We start from the raw sequence: 19,733 nt of genomic DNA, 5'->3' as shown, positions 1-19,733 counted from the left end.
TAAAGTAATGTTTAACAGTCTCGGAAGGGAACAGCAGTTTACGACAGGTAGCGAGGCACTGGAAGTGGTAAGAGAATACATCTACTTAGGACAGGTAGTGACTGCTGATCCAGATCATGAGAGTGAAATAATCAGAAGAATAAGAATGGGCTGGGGTGCGTTTGGCAGGCATTCGGAGATCATGAACAGCAGGTTGCCATTATCCCTCAAGAGAAAAGTGTATAACAGCTGTGTCTTACCAGTACTCACGTACGGGGCAGAAACCTGGAGGCTTACGAAAAGGGTTCTACTTAAATTGAGGACGACGCAACGAGCTATGGAAAGAAAAATGATAGGTGTAACGTTAAGGGATAAGAAAAGAGCAGATTGGGTGAGGGAACAAACGCGCGTTAATGACATCTTAGTTGAAATCAAGAAAAAGAAATGGGCATGGGCAGGACATGTAATGAGGAGGGAAGATAACCGATGGTCATTAAGGGTTACGGACTGGATTCCGAGGGAAGGGAAGCGTAGCAGGGGGCGACAGAAAGTTAGGTGGGCAGATGAGATTAGGAAGTTTGGAGGGTCAACATGGCCACAATTAGTACATGACCGGGGTAGTTGGAGAAGTATGGGAGAGGCCTTTGCCCTGCAGTGGGCGTAATCAGGCTGATGATGATGATGATGATGATAGCGGATGATGCGCATTGAAGTCGCCGGTAATAACCCATGGTCCAGGTGTCGCTGTTAAAATTGTACTTAGCCTTGCGCTGTCAAATCGACTCGAAGGGGAAATGTAGGCACCTATGAGCGTGAGTGCGACGTTCTTGCATTTTATAGTCAAACACACATACTGATTGTCGTCATCAGGTGCCACTGGGTGTAAAACATATGTGAAATCACATCTGATATAAACGATGACTTTGCTGCGGTCGGTACAGGTGGCAGACATGAAAGCTTCATATCCTGATAGGCGGATGGATAAGCTGTGGTTTAGCAGCAATGAGTAGTTACGGAACATAAGACGATCCTAACAGCGTGGGTATTGTTCTGCTGCGCAGTAAGTTAAGCTGTTCACCTTGACTAGGCGTCCAGTTTTTCGCCCAAGAATAAAATTATTTGGTTACTAATAACAGGATAGAGGAAACGGCATCACGGGGAGTGGCCCTCATCCAGCAGTGTACATATACATAGGAGGGTGATGATGATAATGATGTGATGATGATCATGATCATGATGATGGCGACGACGACGGCGATGAACAGGATACTGTACAATGTGAATGACATTTGTCGAGTGGTCGAGCGATCGGCTGCGGACTGCGCGAGTCTCCGGAGCAGTGGTAGATACTGAGTTTTAGATCTGTTTGTGCTTTATAGCGCATGGTTCAAGCATCCCACATGTCCATGCGAGGTCTTAGTGCGGCGTTAGTCAGTGGGGCTTTTTTTCTTTTTCGGAAGAGGATGGAAACCATTTCTTTTTCGGTCTTATTCGTCCTGTCATCTACGGCGCATACACCCGTTTTACGAAAAATTGTGTCCTCACAAATAGCCATCGTAGACATGGTATAGTTATTTCAAGCTCACTAGACTCGAAATGCCTGAGAACGATGCCGGTGGCTGACGCAAATGTTTAGTCGTGATTGGCGCTTACATGTTGCGAGGTTGCTGTAAGTTGACTATACACGAGCACTCTTATGTTTTAGTTCGTACGCCAGGCGATCACACGGTAGTGTCATTTTTCAATTCATTGGGACAGTTCAGAAACGCCGCTACTCTTCGTTGAATAAAAACCAATACAGCCAACACGCGCGCACACCACGGCTGACGATGCGCGTCACATGTTTTGGCAGCTAAGAAAAATTTCTGCATATTGTAGTTACCGCAGCATCGAAAGACGACACAGTGGTTCTTTGACGGCCTCGAAGGAACTGGCATCACGTAACTTTCACATAGAACGACCTAAATAATCTCCATATTGTTCCGCAGGGCTGCACTGGCTCGCACAAGCTAGAAAAGAGTAAAGGCTCACTCACCGCCAGCACATACCTTCGCACCCGATGGAAATGTGTATATCACCACGGATTTATCTTGCTCTGCTCCATTTCTTCCTCTTAATATCAACTAGAATATCGAATACTCTAGTTTGCTCTCTAAGAACACTTGATTTTGATTCAACGATGAACGCTTGATTGTGTGTGTTCCAGTGCAAAGTGTGAACCTGTTTTATACTTCTCACCTTTCAATCCCCTTTCACCTTTCTCCAGGGTAGCCCACCGGGTTCAGTCTGGTTAACCTCTTTGCCTTTCCCCTATGACTTCCCTCTCTCTCTCTCTCTCTTCTACAGATGTTTTCCTGTATCTTAACGTTACACTTATAATTTTTTCGTTACATTGCTCATTGCCCGCTCCTGAACTGCTCCTGAAGCTTCTTTGTTACGCTCCGAGATTCTGCCCCACATGTTATTGGCAAGAGAATACAATAATTGTACACTTTTCTATTAAAGGGTGGCAATCAAGTATGATAGCCAGTCATAACTTGGTAATACCTACATTATGCGCTCCAACCCATTTTTAATCTTCTCTAAATTTCTTTCCCATGATCAAGGCTTCCTGTGGCTAACAGGCCTAGATAAACGCACTCTTGTACAGATTGCAGGGGCTGATTGACAACCACGATTTCTCGTTATCTTGACAGTCTATAGAGCATTACCTTAATATTGCTACACGCGTGTAGCATACTCCCCCGGACATCCTTATCAAAAGTTATCGCGGACATCCTGCTGTCCTGTGCCACGAGGCACAAGCTATCCACGTCATACCAACCGCAAACAAATGACCTCATGGAGCATCTGAATCACACTCTCACGGACATGCTGGCGAAATGTGTCCCTTCAGACCACACTGACTGGGACCTCGCTCTGTCGTTTGTCACATTTGCTTATAATTCCTCACGCCACGACACAGCCGGTTATTCCCCATTTTTCCTTCTGTTCGGCCGAGAACCAGCACTGCCCCTCGACACAACCCTCCTTGTTCACACTGCACCGACCAGTGAATATGCACTTGACGCCATCGCCCTCTGTGCCCACGAAAGAGAACTTGCCCGTGACCGCCTTCTGAAATGCCAAGACAGTCAAATGCGTTTGTACGACCGGCGACACCGAGACGTGCACTTCCCGCCTGGTTCTTTGGTTCTTCTGTGGTCTTCGTCGCGTCAGGTCAGCCTGTCAGAAAAACTGCTGTCTCGTTACACAGGCCCATACCGAGTGCTTCGTGCCGTGACTCCCGTTACCTACGAGATCGCCCCTGACGCCCCATCTGCTTCCCAGTCCAGTGATATCGTGCATGCTACACGACTGAAGTAGTATTACTCTCCCACTGATGACATTTAGACGCTCCGGGACCTCGCTTCTGCCGCCGGGGGATTATGCTACACGCGAGTGGTATTTCATTGCTTGAACGAATCGCGTGGGCGCCATCACTCGAGAAAAGAGAAGGAAGAATGAACTGGGCGAACGCTGTGAATCTAACCGGTCCGCGCTGCAACCGCTGTTGTAAATATAACCTGTAAATAGTTGCTCGTCTTACTGACTCGTCCTTCGCGTAACAATGTTCTGCATACTAATATTCAAACGTTCCCTTAAGCTATGGCGGCTAATGTCTTCAATCATTTTTGCAAGTCATCTGCATTATTGATGGCTAGGACATACTAAGCATTTTTGATGTTAATTGGAAGACGAAGGTGGCATGCCATTGCGGTTGCACTGCGTACCTCTCTAGTTATATACAGCATGATATTACGCATAATCAGTCAGAACGCATTTGAGCACCTCATTAGGTGTCCTAGTAATAATGGCTTTCAAGAGGAGCATTAAAATAGTTAGTTACGGAAAATAATGAGAAAGAGAGTGGCTAGGTAATGGCATTGCAAAGCCTTTTTATTTCCAGCTGCAGCGTACCAAAAACGCTGCACGAATCTCCCGATTTGGTATTTAGGAGGTTTTGCGTCTAGTACCAAAAAGGAAGAAAAAGAGAAAGGCGCAGTGTACTAAAACAATCATATGCTCTAGTGGCCAATCAAATGTTCAAGACGCGACATCTCGACCAATCACAATTCGGATAACAGTCCGTGTTATAGAGAAGGCACCTCAAACAAAAATAAAAAGGCATTGTGAGACAAAGAGACGGCCTAGTGGGAACGGAATAAAAGACAGCGAGGCCATTACTTAAGCTTTCTGCGGCTACGCGCTGCGCCTAAAATGCGCGCGTTATTGCGACCAATGCCGCACAACAATCTCTCGGAGACGCTCTTCAAATGCAATCATGGGAACTCCTTCGGAATTCTTTCGGGGTTTCGTGGTGCGTGCATCGCGCTGGCTTGCAGGAGGAATTGCGACGCGCTCGGATGACGTGCTATTTCGGGAAGAACATTACTCCTAATCTGAATTTCAGGAACATGATACGGCCCCGTTCCCGCGGTCTGTCTAGAAGCATCCGCGTCTGCGCTTCTCTGTTCTTTCAATCGAAATGTGATGGTCCCTAATCTACTCAGATCAAGAAAGAGGTACGACATGAAAGCACTTTGGAATATAGTACTTTACTTGCTTTTACATGAACCGTCCTTGATTATCTGAGAGCTACGCATCACACAAAAGTGGGCTCGGGCGGCATTTCTTGTTTCTCCTGAAAAGTGTATAGTATTAAATGAACTTCCGTACGGCGCATGCCGTACTCGTCTTCGAAGGCAAAATCCAGTAACCTTCGATATGCCGCTGCACTCCATGCAGGACGCATCTTTCCTACATTCACACTTATCTATGGTCAGCGTTTCAGTACAGCAATGGTTGACTATTCGTGTAACGGAGAACACGCAGTACACTTCGAAGAAGAAACATGATGCGCGAGTTTATTCATCTTCGTATATGTATTTATGTCAGCGAATAGAAGATAAAGATGTACTCTCGCTTTCCCTGCACGTATCTGACTCACATCTAGCGCAACTTGGGGCTCTGCGCGTGCGCCCAATCAAAGGAAAGAAAGAATGAAGAAAGGAAGAAAAGATTAACCTCTTTAGGCTTGGCTCTTTGAGTTCCGAAACCCACGGGACAAAGTGGTTGCCCGCACACTCGTTTAGAGTAAAAACAACGGCAACAAAAGCAAGCATCGGCGCAACAGGGTTCCAAACCGATTCCCAGGAGCGCATCCTCCTGTAACGACGCGTCGACTGCAAATTGGCAAGCGCCCGACTTGCGCGAAACCGCAAAAGAAAGCCGAGGCCAGATGCTTCCAGCTGCGAGCAAGACACCGTCGGAGGCATCTCTCGCTGCGGCTCCGATGACTTCCCCATCTATACGTAAAGCGAGGGAACCGCCGAGCAACGGCGTGCGGAAGCTAGTCGATATCTAATCACGTTTCCTCTCTCTTTCGCTATAAGACGCGAGGAAAACAAGTATCGTCTTACTCGAAATAGCTCCGTCGAGATTACTGCCCCGCCGCGGCACCCGGTGGTTCCGGTTCTCATGGACGAACAAGCAGGCCGCAAACGAGAAGCCCCGAAGGCAAGTATTGCGGGTGGGGGAGGTGAGCCGGTGTTTTAACGTTCTCAAGCCACTCGCCAGAGCTGCCTTGTTCGATTTTGCTTCTCCGAGTGCCACGGCTGCCCCTCGTACAGGACGCCTCGGCTCGAAGGCAGGACCTTGTTTATTCCCTTAATTTGGTCATCCTCCCTGTCTAGCCCGGCGGTTTTCAATTTCTCTACTTTCTTGAGGTTTAATTCCCGCTATCTAGTCTCGGTTACGCTGTTTCGTTGTTTCCATGCACTCTCTTTCTCTCTGGCCCTTTTCTTCTTTTTATTAGCCATTCATTCTCTTTTTTGTTTCTTCACTTTTTGGGTATATTGAGTCACCTTGTATGCAGTGTTTTGCAGCATACAGAACCACATCACCCCCCTTATTCGCTTCCTCACCCGTGACGATACTCTCGCTTCCACAGCACGCCATCGAGCGCCGTCTGATTTGTATTTTCATGTTTTCATAGCTGGCCTCTGAATTTGCGTAAACAAGCATGCCTGTTATCGCGGTCTCCGTGATGTTATGACCACCGCAGGTGGAAAGAGCCGAGTAATAGCAGGCTAAGGTCATAAGAGCGCACTGTTTCCTCCATTCGGGGACGCTGCCGTCTTCGCCGTAGCAGCGTTTTGCTACTTTGTCGTTTCATTTCATTCGTTCATTCGCGTCTTTCATTTCGTTCTGTTTCTTCTTGCAAGTGTCTCTCTCCCTCTCTCTCTCTCTTTGTTCACGCATTCTTACGTCATGACCGCTCGTGCACGAGGCACTAGCACGACCACCACAGCTCCCTCCCGCTCACCAAATGCGGCGTGTTTTGTGCGAGGTTGCAGCATTCGTTGCGCGTACAAAGCTGACCCTCCACCTGCAGCAACGCCCACGATGGGGCTGAGCGCGCGGTTGCGAAGTGTTGCCACGCGAGTAGAAGGAAGACAAAAGATGGAAGCGCCACCTTGGCTGGAGGACGTGCTTATAACCAAATCTGCAGTGCCGGCCGCCTCCGCTTTTTATAGGGTCGTAAACCGAGCGTAAAATGATGGCTGTAAAAACACAAGACCATTCTCCCCACAACCAGCAGCCCCCCCCCCCCCCCCCCCCCCCCTGCGTTTCACAGCCACATTTCAACCCTGCACGTCGGCAAGCTGGAGGTGGAATGAAAATTTACGCTATTCTTTGAGGCAAGAGGAAAAAAAAATGCGCGCGATATGCAGCAAGAAACAGGACCGCAATCTCTGGTGCGATACCACGTGCCTTGTGGTAAACGCGTATCCGCAAAGGGAACGTTGTCGTTGTTTTTTTTTTTTTTAGTGGTTTCCTCATAACGCCAGTCAATTTAATTTCTACTTTCGAGAGGAGGTGCCCCGTTCGGATGCGAGAGGTGAGATCGACCCACCGAGGTTAAGTTTAGGAACCGCGTGCTTCGCGAAAATCCCTGTGTCTGTGATGGGAGGCGGCAGCAAAGGGGTCTGTATTATCGCTAAGTGAGTTGTCATATAAGACCAATTCGGTCATATTTAGCCAAGTATAACTGCATCAAGAATGTCAAAAGGTAGAAATTCTGTACATCCGAGTTCAATTTATTATTATTATTATTATTTGTTTTGAACACACATACACAGTTAACAGGAAAGCGAAAGCGAGGAGTAGGCTGGCCACGGCCACCGGAAGGTGCATAACGCCTGCCGACTCTTCTGAAGGGAGGTGACAGCAACACAGAAATAGAAGATAGGAAGGGGGGGAGGAAAGAGGAAAGGAAGAGCGACAGGACAAATCTAAAGACTAAAGTAGAACACAGTACAGATCACACACAGTAGGGCCGGTCACTGAAGCTCACGCTACTACAGAATGTTGAATGTTCACGGTACAGACGTGAACCTAAGTTAGTTTACTCTAGAACGGTAAGTAGGGCGCGATGGGTCTCATCACGTTTAGACGCACAACCACTGGGGTATAAACATTCCTCGAGTGTTGCACACCGCAGGCCAAGGAGATGATATTTTCTCACTAGCGACATGCGCTGCGCAGTGAAAGCGGGGCACTCAAATATAAAGTGCTGAAGTGTCTGGCAGCAGCCACAAGACGTACACAATGGACTTGCCACATGTTCTTGTCTGTATAAACGTTCGTGCACGTTCGCGCAACCAACCCTCAGCTTGAGTAGTTGTGCTCTAGCGCGTCGAGGCAAGCCTCGACCGCGAACACGGGGCGGGAACGTTCCATTTACGACGCGCTAGTCTGGATGCTGCTCGAGTAGGTGGCGACGAATCAGCAGACAAGCGTCATCAAGCTTGCACAAAATTTCTGAGCAGTCCCAGTTGTTATGAGCGCAAGTTGAAGCGAGCCGATCAATGCCTCTTCATTTCCGGCGATTCCTACGTGTGAAGGTATCCATTGAGCAACTAGAAATACCCCACGTGATGTAATTTTGCTCGCAGAGTCAGTAATGCTGCGCACAAGTGGACAATCAATCTCACTGCTTTGTAACCTGCTAAGGGCAGAACGGGAGTCCGTAAAGATGGTAACCTTCGATGTAGTTAACTCCTCTTGCACGTATTTCAGTGCAATATTAATTGCTCCTAGCTCCGCACTTGTTGACGAAGCTGGATGAGGTACTTGAAAAATACGCCGTACTTGGGTTGAAGGTCAGAAAAAAGCTGTAGAGGCGCCTTGACCATCGTTGTGTACAGATGCCATCTGTGAATACTTGAAGATAATCTGGAAACTTTTCGAACATGTCAGACTGAGCCAATTGGAATATTGCCGAAGCAGGCATATCAGGCTTTTTGTGCATGTCAGGGATTGTGAGGTAAATGGGGAATACGTGTTTCGTGATATCTTTTGGAGGTGGAGACGTATCTGAAGCAGCATGTTCAGAAATGGTAGCGATATTCATAAATAATGCCACCACTTTTCTCATGCGAGATAACGGGCGGTGAATGAGACTTTGAAGGAGCGATTGACCATTCGATGCGCGGTGCAGACGCTCAATATGATACAGAGCTCTCTGGTCTGCTTGCAGGCTCAGGGACAACCGATGCGCTTCAGTGAGCAATGCAATAGATTGCGCCTCAAGAGGTAATTCAAGCATTAGTCAAAGGGCGACGCGATGATCTCGCTCCAGTTGGGCCATCAGACTAGGTGGTATGTTCACAACTGGTAATGCGTACATAATGCCTGAGAGTACAGATGACTGGTACACCTGGAGAGCCGTTGTTTGGTCGCAGCCAGCACCTCTAGCTGTCAAGGCGGCCACATACTTAAGGAGGGAGTGTGCGATTTGCGTAGTACAGATTTAATGGCAGGACGCCAAGAGATGCGATCATCCACGATTAACGCCGGATAACGGTGTTGTCGCACCCAGTTTATAGGCGTTTCGTCAAGATACAGTCGGCTCATTGTTCGATGAGCTCATTGTTTAGGGTGATATGCTATTGCAGCCTTAGCACGTGATATGAGCAGGCCAACTTCACCCAAGTACTCCGAAGTAGCGTTTAGAGCTCTTTGCAAGATTGCACGAAGCCGCGGACCAAGGTGCGAAGGGCCGCTTATCCACAGAGCAATGTCATCTGCGTAGACAGCTATGCTCACAGTGAAGTCAGTGTCCCGAGGCAAACGACTTGGAAGCGCGGCGAGGATGGTGTTAAACAAAAGCGGCGGTAATACGCTGTCCTGTAGAACACCGCACTTCAAATTTCGGTATTCCCTAGTTACTCCTCCGACACGCACTTTCATCCGGCGCTCCGATAGAAAATTATGCACAAAGTGGAGCAAACGACTTGAAATTCCCGCGGTTGCAAGAGCGAAAACAATCGCCTTATGCGGAACTGACTCAAAAGCTTGCTGTATGTCTAGGAAGAGAATGTAGGCGGAATGCTTGTTTCCTTTAGCAAATTCGAGCGCTGAGACAAGGTCTGATATGCTGTCCAGAGCTGAACGGCGGCGACGAAAGCCACTCATGACATCAGGGAAAAAATTCAGTTCCTCTAGCCTGACATCTAGGCGAAACAAGACCATTCGCTCCATTAACTTGGTCACATCTCAAGTTAGGGATATTGGCCGGTAGGACTTGAGGTGCCTTGCAGGACGCCCGGGCTTTAAAATTGGTATTACCACGGAGGATTTCCATTCAGCAGGGATTACACCGGTTCTTCATACTTCATTATACTCTTCCAATATACGGTCATGAAAACTCTTTTCAACGTTCCGCAATGGTTGATACGTCACACCATCTTCGCCTGGAGCAGTGCGGCGTTTGGAGAGGCTCAGCGCTTGTCGCAGCTCCTCAAGAGTGAAATCTGCCTCGTCCATCTGGCAGGCTGGACCATAGGAAGCGATCATGGTGCTGTGGCTTGTCAAAGAAGGAAGGTCGCTAATTGTGGTGTTACTGGATTCAGGAGAGACGAAAACGTCTGCAAATGCCGCCGCTATTATTTTTGGTGACTGGGCAGTTGCTATGCTCAATGCAGCCGTAGGATTCTTGCAGATTTCAGGAGTGCGGAGAGTCTTCAGTATGCGCCACACATTTCCAAAACCACTTCCAGTATGCAACGAACTACATCAAGCTTCCCAGCTCTTGCGACGAAGCTGTTTTGTATGCCACCGTATGGCTGCATCAATGCGATTGTATATAGTCCAGTCGGTGCCTCGTTTAGAGCGCTGTGCCCATCTATAAGCGCGCCGTCGACATGCGTGGAGCCACAAAAGCTTGAGATCGGGATTTGGTTTGCCGATACTCCGTCGTCGTTGTAGTTTAGCTTTTCGTAAGCACTCACTCATAAGTTTAAATAGGCTGTCTTGAGATGGTGCCTCTGAGATCAGCTGACGGAACTTGTCCCAGTTAGTCACTGTATAAATGACATCCCGGCGACCCGCAGTATGTGTTGGTGTTAACCAAATGGGTAGGTGATCTGAGCCCCACGGGTCGGGTTCACATGACCAGGCTAAGCACACATCTTTCGTTGATATCGCAAGGTCTATAGTGGAATGCTCTTTTCCTCTACCTATAAATGTAGGTGAACCGTCATTCAGTATTTACAGATCGTTCTTGATAATGATCTCGTTAATCTCTGCCCCACGATTGTGGTGGGGACGGCTACACCATCGTGGATGGTGGGCATTAAAATCTCCGCATAACACAAACGACGCACCACACCGAGACACTAAGCACTCAAGTAGCGAGGTATCGGAAGAACGTGTAGGCCTGTTGTATATGCTTGCCACCGTCGTACACACACCTCTGAGGCTCACAGCAACAGGTGCACACTCAAACTCACCGTCACAGATGCCGTCTGTGTCAATAACCGCGAAGCCCAAGTCAGCACGCACGTACATTGATGCTTTTGAAGCATTGCGCGTATGCGCCGCGTCCACACACTGGAAAGAGACACAAGCTGGTTCCGCGCATTGAGTGTTACTGTGGACACCCACGAAGCCTGGCGATCGATATTCGTCTTTCCTTACGTTAGTTTCCTGAAGCGCTATAACGTCTGGTGGAGTCTTCATAGTTGAATTTCCACGCTGAACTATATAACACATGGCACACTGCAACATTTAAGACTCCCAAGATGGTGTAGGCGGTTGTATGAAATAATTTGTTCGATCAATAAGTGAACTCAATCAGTACGGCAGCGATAAAAGAGAGGTATGCCTTGACCTTGCCAGTGAATTATACTTATCACAGCATTGTATATATGCAGAAGCCGCTAATCGACTATTCTTGGAGGGAAGTGCCTTATGTATACGCCTTCGCTAGCTGATATAAGTTTGCTTTGGAGAAGTGTGATTCAAAAAGTGCGGTAATGTAGTTCGGAGAGGTGTCGCTTTTAATAAATTCAAACAGATGCGCTAAGTGGTTGCTCGCATTCCCGGCGACTGCGCGCGATGATTTGCCTTCAAACAACCTTTCTCTTGTGCAGAAAACTTCACGATTCGAATAGGCTCCGACAATTCACATTCAAGGATTTCGAACGTTTCGCCAACAAAAAAAAAGTACTGCTGTTAGCGTTACGTCTGGCTAAGAGCCTCAAATTCTATACAGAGAGCCCCAGTTGCCGTTAGCGAAGCTCTTAAGAAAATTGGTATATACAATTATAATAGCTACAGCGTTAGGTCATCAGTCCTCTTCTGCCACCAGGACAATTTTTGTTATGATTATTACTTGGGTGATTACAGCAAATGTACAATAAACATTAAATTTTTTAGTCAGATGCTTGAATTCCGACGGGAAAGCTGTTGTTGCATCACAAAACATCCAGTTTAGATGCTTTCAGCGGGTTATGTACTGCGTAGATATATTTTGCGAGCTTTACTCGTAGCGGGAAATACTTAAAGTTCCATGTGACTACGCTCCCGCACGCCGAGCGTGGCAGTAAAGCGGGCTACAAAGGAATACGAAAGAACAAAGTGCGACCATTGCCTGACCTGCAAAACATAACGCGCTCAGAAAATGATACGTTTTAGAATGAAATAACAGATTTCTCATCGGAAAACCCTTAGTTCAAAAACTCACAAGGTAAATAACTTTAGGTCAAGGGCTCGTGGCCGAAGCATGTTCGCCCAATCCCCGAATAACTCGCCGGACCTTTGAATAAAGTTGTTGTTCTTCTTCTATCACTACCCAGTAATTAGTGCAACGAAATTATTCTGGTGGCGGAAGCGGACTGCTTTCCAAACACCGTAGGTCTAATAATGGTATACTGTAGAAATTATAAATTTTTAATGGCATGGCTAGCGTTAGCTGGAGCATCCTTCGTACATATTACACATCTCTTGCTTGTGCGATCAGACAGTTGTAAAACAAGCTTGATGGCTATTAACACTGAAATTCTCGGCATTTCACGAACAACCCGCCGTGGTTGCTCAGTGGCTGTGGTATTGGGCTGCTGAGCACGAGGTCGCGGGATCGAATCCCGGCCACGGCGGCCGCATTTCGATGGGGGCGAAATGCGAAAACACCCATGTGCTTAGATTTAGGTGCACGTTAAAGAACCCCAGGTGGTCAAAATTTCCGGAGTCCTCCACTACGGCGTGGCTCATAATCAGAAAGTGGTTTTGGCACGTAAAACCCCAAATATTATTATTATTATTTCACGAACAGTTGATCAAAGCAGGTTACCGAGTTCTTTTTTTTTTTATTCAATAGCACATGTTGCACTGATGAGACAAGTTTCAGGTGCCTAGTGAACTCGCGTGAGTATCGCGAGTAGTTATGCGAGATAAAACGGGGAGCACATTGCCGTCCAAAAGCCAGACGCTGTTTGCCGCGCAAAGGGCCTGGTGTACCTAATGTTTAGGTTAGGTCGGCCGCAGATTACGAAGTTGGTGGCGGCTGAACGATAGTGGGACGATGGGTATCTCGATTGTTGCCTAGCGAAGTGTAGGCACGTATGCGTTAAAATAAATCTTAGAATAGGGTTGGGCTACTGGTACAGAATGTCATTTGGTGCGAAAATCAAATTGGAAGTGGCATCGGGTAGAAGTACGAAGCCAGTATCGAAGTTAGACATGAAGGCATTATATGCGGTAGAACACGATGCCCCTTTGACAATCGTCGTAATATTTTGTGTACGCCTACGCGTGACGGCTTCGGTACTTCACAGCAAGATGATGTTTCGGTGTCCCGTACGGCAGGAACAGAAATCTATCAATGATCTGAACTCACCTCCTTTCCAAAGAACACCATCCACAGAACGGATTGCGGGAAGCGAGGCATGATTCACAGGTCTCGTACAGCTGACATTTCTCGATGCGAACCTTGCTGACCTGTAGGAAAAATCACCTGACGTCACCATACAGCTCTAAACACAAATATATCGAACATCGAAACCACGTACACATCCGCATTAAAATAAAGAATATTCCTTAAGAGGTGGATTATTGGACAACACTGTTCTAGTAACAGCCGCAGTTGTGTGTGTGCCGCCCATCAAAGGAACTAAAACCCGCGTCGGAAAAAAATCATCTGGAGCCTTTGTTTTTACAGCGGAGATGTTATACTTCAGTTTCCAGTGGATCGCTGCGTGTGTAGATCGAGCGCGTAGGCCAAAAACTCCGTAGCTTCGATATCAAAGCAAAAGCGCATCGCCTGTGTACCCTCTCCACTCCAGTGCATCGTCTGCGTTCGCCTCACAGCTGCGGCGCACCCTCTCCACTCACCTCCTGTGCGTCTTCCGCAGACAGCGCTACAATGAAGTATACCTACAAAATAAATAAATAATAATAATAATAATAATAATAATAATAATAATAATAAAACTACAACGTGAAACTGTAAATAGCCAATCGGCGTCTCTCTTTGGCTGTGACGACACGCACTGCATAGGCACGTCATCTCAGTTGCATTCCGGCCGTCTAGTGGGTAGGCCGCGTATTGTGCGGAGCGAGTAAGAACAGCATGCCTACGAAGAACGACACGGCGTGAGCAGAAGCAGCAATGGGCGCGGAGGTTGCTAGCGACGAGTCTACCATAGCGACCAAAAAGCTATAGTCACCCTAGTGACAAAATAAGAAAGACGGTATTAAAACGACAATTCACGTGGTCTGTGTGTCCTTATTTAAATCAATATAGTGTCTCACCGTATATACAGTTCCGCTGGTCATCCACCTTCACAGAGTGGAATGGCATTGATTTTTTATGCGTTTCAACCACAAAGAAAGAAAGAAAGAGAGAAAGAAAGAGAGAAAGAAAGAAAGAAAGAAAAAAAGAAAGAAAGGAAGAAAGAAAGAAAGAAAGAAAGAAAGAAAGAAAGAAAGAAAGAAAGAAAGAAAGAAAGAAAGCGACTACTGACGGAATTAATTTTCTGGTTAATTAAAACAACGAGAGGCAGACTGCTTAGCTGCTCAGAAGGCTCTTAGATAGCAGGCTAATATTGTCGGCACGCAGTTATACTTCGGCTCAAGCTGCAGCGGCTGCCGCAACATTTACTCTGCGGTGCACCCTTACTCTTTCGCCTCTGGCTAAGTGTGGATTCTTCACGTGTGGCTAAGTGTGGTTCACGCATTCCTTGTTTAATTGTTGGACACGGGCACGTGGGGATCGCTTCTTGCATTTTAACCCTTGTTCCGATGACCGATGCGACCTTTTCCAGAATGTGTGATAGCGGACGGACTACACCATTTCCAGATAAGGAAAATGTTGAGCAGTGGCATTATGCGTTGCTGGCGCTGGTGCAGTATCTGGCGATGGCTGGCCTCGGTGACTCTTCTTGACGTGCACCCTCGTACGTCAGTGCAGCTAGTGTTCCCTTTCGTTCCTCTTCTCTCTCACTTTAATCACTTCCCCGTAATCCGTGATCGAACAAAGCGAGCAGAATTCAATGCAAACAGCGGCCATGGCAACGGCACGCACTCACTGCATCTAGATGAACGCTTCCTAAAATAGAATCTGACAAATTCCATCGCGTTCTTTGCCTCTTTCTCTCGCAGCTTTTCATGCATTACTTTGGTCACTTTATTTTGGTCATTGCTACCTCTGCCCGGCAAACACTCCTAGCTGTCAACAAAAGGAGACCTCCACTGCACCGAGGCAAACCAGGGTCCGCGCTACGAAATAAACAAAAGCGGGCAAAATGCGCGCAAAGAAAACAAGACGTGCCGCGTCGTGCGTCGTCAAAAGACAGAAAGAATAGCGCAAAACAACTGCAAAGGTCGCGTTGCTCGCATGCGTCTATGAAAGAGAAAGAAAAAGAAAAAGCAAACAAAGTGGAAATAAACAGAGAGCGAGAGAGGCGGACAACTTTTGCATTCCCCGAGTGGAGTTTCAAACGGAGCAGCGCTCAGTCGGTTTCGCGGCTAAGAGCAGAGCCGTGTTGAACCTGACACGCTTCACGTGGGCGGCGCAGTCAGTGTTCGGGGCTTGACCGAAGGTAGCTTGGGAATTGGGGAGGAGTGCGAGGGCGTCGAGAGGTCGTCGCGCCGTCCATTAGGTGCCGCGCGGCGCTTTGTCGGCGCTCTTCTCGGATCCTTGGACGCAGGTCAGCGAGGCGCTGTTTGTCGCGCTGCGCTCGAGCAATGCACCAGATTGAAACGGACACCTTGCACAGTCTCTCTCTCTCTCTGTGTGTGTGTGTGTGCGTGTGTGTGTGTGTGTGTGTGTGTGTGTGTGTGTGTGTGTGTGTGTGTGTGTGTGTGTGTGTGTGTGTGTGTGTGTGTGTGTGTGTGTGTGTGTGTGTGTGTGTGTGTGTGTGTGTGTCGTATCGTTGCGCATCCACGGATGCCGGCTAATCAGGGAATCTTACTGTATTACTCTTGCGAATGCGGCCCTTAACTTACCAACGCGTGCTCTCAAGGAGTTTCACGGTTTTCTTAAAGAATACTATCCAGTTAGTGTCTTGCTGTTAAGCCCTTCAAGGGTTTCTTTTGCCGTAGTGGCAGCGCCATCTGCAGGCTTGTGTACGAATAGTTTCAGTGTTCCCTGCGGGAACATTCTAAGCTGTTGCTCTCAGTCTCCCTATTTTTTTTTTTGCCATCCTTTAGCTCTACGGTTACATGCATGGGAAAGGGCCACCATACCGCGAAGGTTTCCGCCCATCTCTCTTTATCGCCCTTTACTTGTGTCACCTTCAAGTTGCTTTTCAATGGCCAGCCTGTGTCAGACCATGAAATAACTGCGAAGTTCACGTTCAGCGATACAATTATGACGTGCGCAAACATATTATCAGCTAACATGTTTCTATATACTGCTAGCAAAATAGATATCTATGAAACCCATGGCCCAACTTATTTTATTCGTCCAATTTTCCTATTCTTGTTGAATTTTACTTTTCATATAGTTTAGGCATCAAGTTAAACGTGACCTTGTGCATTTTCAGGCTTTACGATCAGTGGAGTTAAATTAATGTGTCATCCTTGCGCAGACTTCACTCTTAGCTTTCTTCAACAATAAACTTCTTTATTTCGGTTCACAGTATACACTGCAGACCGAAGAAGATTGGGCTAAAGGTGATCTGAAACACCTCACAAAAGCTATGTTCAAAACAAATAATAATAATAATAATAATAATAATAATAATAAAGGCCCAACCTCCCCTCGGTAGTCCAAGCACATGCGATTGTAGCATAAGATACACAAAATGCTACAGCTTCTCAGTATCATTCCACGTGTACTCTGGAAGTACATCGTAATTATGACCAGCACCAGAAGTATCATGCCAGACAACCAGTCAGACTAATATTTCAGCATGTTAGCAGCTCTTCAAATGTGTATTAATATTGACGAACGTAACGAAGATCCTTCATCTCACTGCGCCCCTTTGAGATAACAATTGAACGGTGGTCCTACTATAAATGTTGCCGCACTATAACGTCTGCTTCTGTTTGCTCTTATGAAAAACTATCGCTGGTAAGCGTATTGTGCAACGCCTTGGTTGCGAAGGGGAATGGAATAGTAATTGCAGCTGTGCCGTGCTTTACTTGCCTTGTAGACGGAAACTGCGAAGAGGAAGTTCTGAGCAGCGTCCACGCTAATCTGGGGAATGATCTTATGTCCAGGATCTAAAGGCACTTGCTCAAACTCTTCAGCGGCTGTAGCTCCGGTGATGAGAATCTGGAAGAAAAGCACTCCGCGACTCATTCCATTGCAAAGTGGATGACCACCGTAACCACAGTGGCGTCTGTCATGGCGTTCATACTTATAGAAAAATCACCTCACCACCGCATTAGCTGTCGAAGGTACAGTAAAATGCATTTCAAAGAACACGAACTGCTTACATTACCTTAATAACTGAGCAATAGCCGAGGTTATTTCCCAGTATTTAGTGCTATATTTTGAATGCTATTTTGCCGATTTTCTATTGTACGGTAAGCTACTACACAACGCCAACTCATGGAAACAATGCGCATTGTGCGCTGTGCATTACAACATAAAACATGGAACACGCTGCACCGTTAGCCAAATGCACTTAATGAACGCAGCAAGCAGCAGCGATGCGCATGCAGAGTCGTCGCACAAGCTTATGGGTTAAATTTACGGCTTCGGATGAAACATGAAAAAGGCCAAGACACTACGTGCAAGAGCGTAATCCGATACATGCGTTTCGTCTTGCGCCAACAAAGAACAATAGCTAAATTTTGTTCCGTTGTTGAGGGACATGCATAGTCGCTTAATATGTTAGAAAAAAAAACAATTTTCCACTTATCACTGATTTGTTCTCGCTAAAACTTCACAGAAATATCGCATTTATGGCCCTAATTGTGAAAGATAAAACGTGGCGCAGTTACTTGTCTGATATGTAAAAAAAAATATAAAGTAGGCTTCGTCAGTGTACGTGATGTTTCAAACATGGCGGCTACGTCATTTCCGTTGTCAGCAAGCTACGAAAAAGCAGAGTTTTCTAGGGAATTTCAAGTTGATTCCTCATCGGTGCAACCGAGGACGCAAAGGAAAGCAACATAAATACCATGCATGTAGCTATACGAAGTGCTACCACTATGTGACCCGTACCATAAATTACAATCTTTCTGTGAAATTTGAGCTAAAATAAAACGGCAGCAATGGCAGAATCATTTTTCTTAGATTTCAAGCAAAATATGCACGTCTCTATATAGGTGCATGCATTAGCACACTAAGTGACACATCTGTTAGAATTATTTCTTGCATTCTCACGTAAGACCCATAGTATTTGGTGGCAGCCAGTGTGTCAAGAGATAGAACAATACGGTGGAAGCTATTGTCAGACAGCAAATATCAAACCATTGATCATGACTGCGTAGTTCTAAAAAGCGCGGAGTAATAAAAGCATGTTCTAATAACTTTCAGATTAAAACGACAAAGCAGCAAGTAGCAAGTAGCGAATACTTGCCAGTAGCAAGTGTTCGCTTTGACAAAAACATTGTCACTTGAGCTTTACTACATGTGCATTTTAACGTAGCAGCTGGTAATATGCTCTGTATCAATTTGTCTGTTGGTTGAATTATTTGGTGTATGTTAGTTGTTAGGAATCATTGAGAAATCTGCTGATCACTCAAAGCAATGTGAAGTTGTGTGGCTACAGGTATAGGAGAGTAGGCGAACCTTTCTGAGCGTTCCCTCAGCAGTTCCCACGAAGAGAACATTATGGTGCCCCACAAGGACGGTAGCCAGTGACGTCAGCGTGTCGTTGGGGTACGTGATCGCCGCCTTCGCAGAGATGGGAACTGATCCGTTCAGCTTGACGGTCTCGTTGCAGAAGTTGATTATATTTCCCGCTTTCTGCAAGAAGTAGAAGACAAAGGGTATCGTTGGCTACTCGTTATAGATTCCTCTCCAGGACAGAAATCGCTGAGCATGAATATCAAGTGAGCATTGTGTGCACTCACCCCTGGCTCGGGGCACTGGTTGATGCTTCCTGCGATGTAGTCCATGTTTCTGGTGAGCACGCTGCCGTTGTAGCACATGTGGACATTCTCGGTGAACTTTTGCTCCACGTCTGTCAAGGCGAAAAGGCAGACGGCTGAGCGTCGACTGGGCCGTGTTGTGTGGTCGGCGCTTACAACAAAGAGGCCAACGAGGACTCGGGAGTCTGATGAGCCAGGTTCTAGTCCTAGTTCATCGGCAACGTCTTCGCCGGCTGCCACGACTCCAGCATCGGTGAGAAGATTGTAGTCGGTGCCATCAGGACCGAGGCACTGGAGGGTCACTTCAGTGTAGGTGCTGTACGCCGGGTCCGAGGTGCACACGCGGGCTAGTCGGCTGACGTAGCCCAGCTCTTCAGATGCCCTGCGGCGCAGCGAAATGGGGAAACCCCGAGCAATGTGTGTGTGTCTTAAGAGCACAAAAGAAACATTTGTTTCTGCGTGATGTGTGAATACTTGTTGTTTAGACTTTAGTTACTTACTATTACTAGTTTTACTTATAAATTGTCTGAATTGATGTCCACCACATTTTCACTATATGTAACCATTCCCTTAAATTTAGAATAATTAGCCCACATATTCCACAACGTGATCTTAAACTGAACAAAATGAAAGCAATGGGGGCACTGAATATTCCTTTACAATATCATTCAACAGTTAAGAACGTTGGTGTGTACTTTATACTTAATTAGTGGCTGTTGATCGACTATTGACAATGAAGTCTTTCTTTTGTAGAAGTAAGCACTACAGTACTTGACACTTAGCCAGACTAAATTGTTGATAACGGCCAAAATATCTGCTTTAAGCGCAGATTAGTGTGTGTGCGCGTATGCGTGTGCGTGCGTTCGTGCGTACGTGCG

At 46.8% G+C, this 19,733-nt stretch overlaps 1 protein-coding gene and 1 long non-coding RNA gene across 5 annotated transcripts in view; one reads left to right on the top strand and one right to left on the bottom strand.

The window, feature by feature from the left end:
• LOC126521224 (plexin-B-like) overlaps window positions 1-19,733 on the bottom strand; it is a 487,065-nt gene that overhangs the window by 134,165 nt on the left and 333,167 nt on the right. For all 4 annotated transcript variants that reach the window (XM_055065821.2, XM_055065820.2, XM_055065822.2 and 1 more), the window contains 4 exons: window positions 18,838-19,237; window positions 18,554-18,730; window positions 16,958-17,086; window positions 13,205-13,305 (listed from right to left, as the gene is read on the bottom strand). In XM_055065821.2, coding sequence (XP_054921796.1) covers window positions 13,205-13,305; window positions 16,958-17,086; window positions 18,554-18,730; window positions 18,838-19,237 — 807 coding nt within the window. The remainder of the gene's footprint in view (window positions 1-13,204; window positions 13,306-16,957; window positions 17,087-18,553; window positions 18,731-18,837; window positions 19,238-19,733) is intronic.
• The window catches only part of LOC129382232 (uncharacterized), a 113,908-nt gene that overhangs the window by 93,156 nt on the left and 1,019 nt on the right, over window positions 1-19,733 (top strand). The window lies entirely within an intron of this gene.

This window comes from Dermacentor andersoni, chromosome 6, assembly GCF_023375885.2.
Source record: "Dermacentor andersoni chromosome 6, qqDerAnde1_hic_scaffold, whole genome shotgun sequence".
Classification (NCBI taxonomy): Eukaryota; Metazoa; Arthropoda; class Arachnida; order Ixodida; family Ixodidae; genus Dermacentor; species Dermacentor andersoni.
Note: the sequence above shows the minus strand (reverse complement) of the source record. Positions and strands in the feature narration are given on the sequence as shown.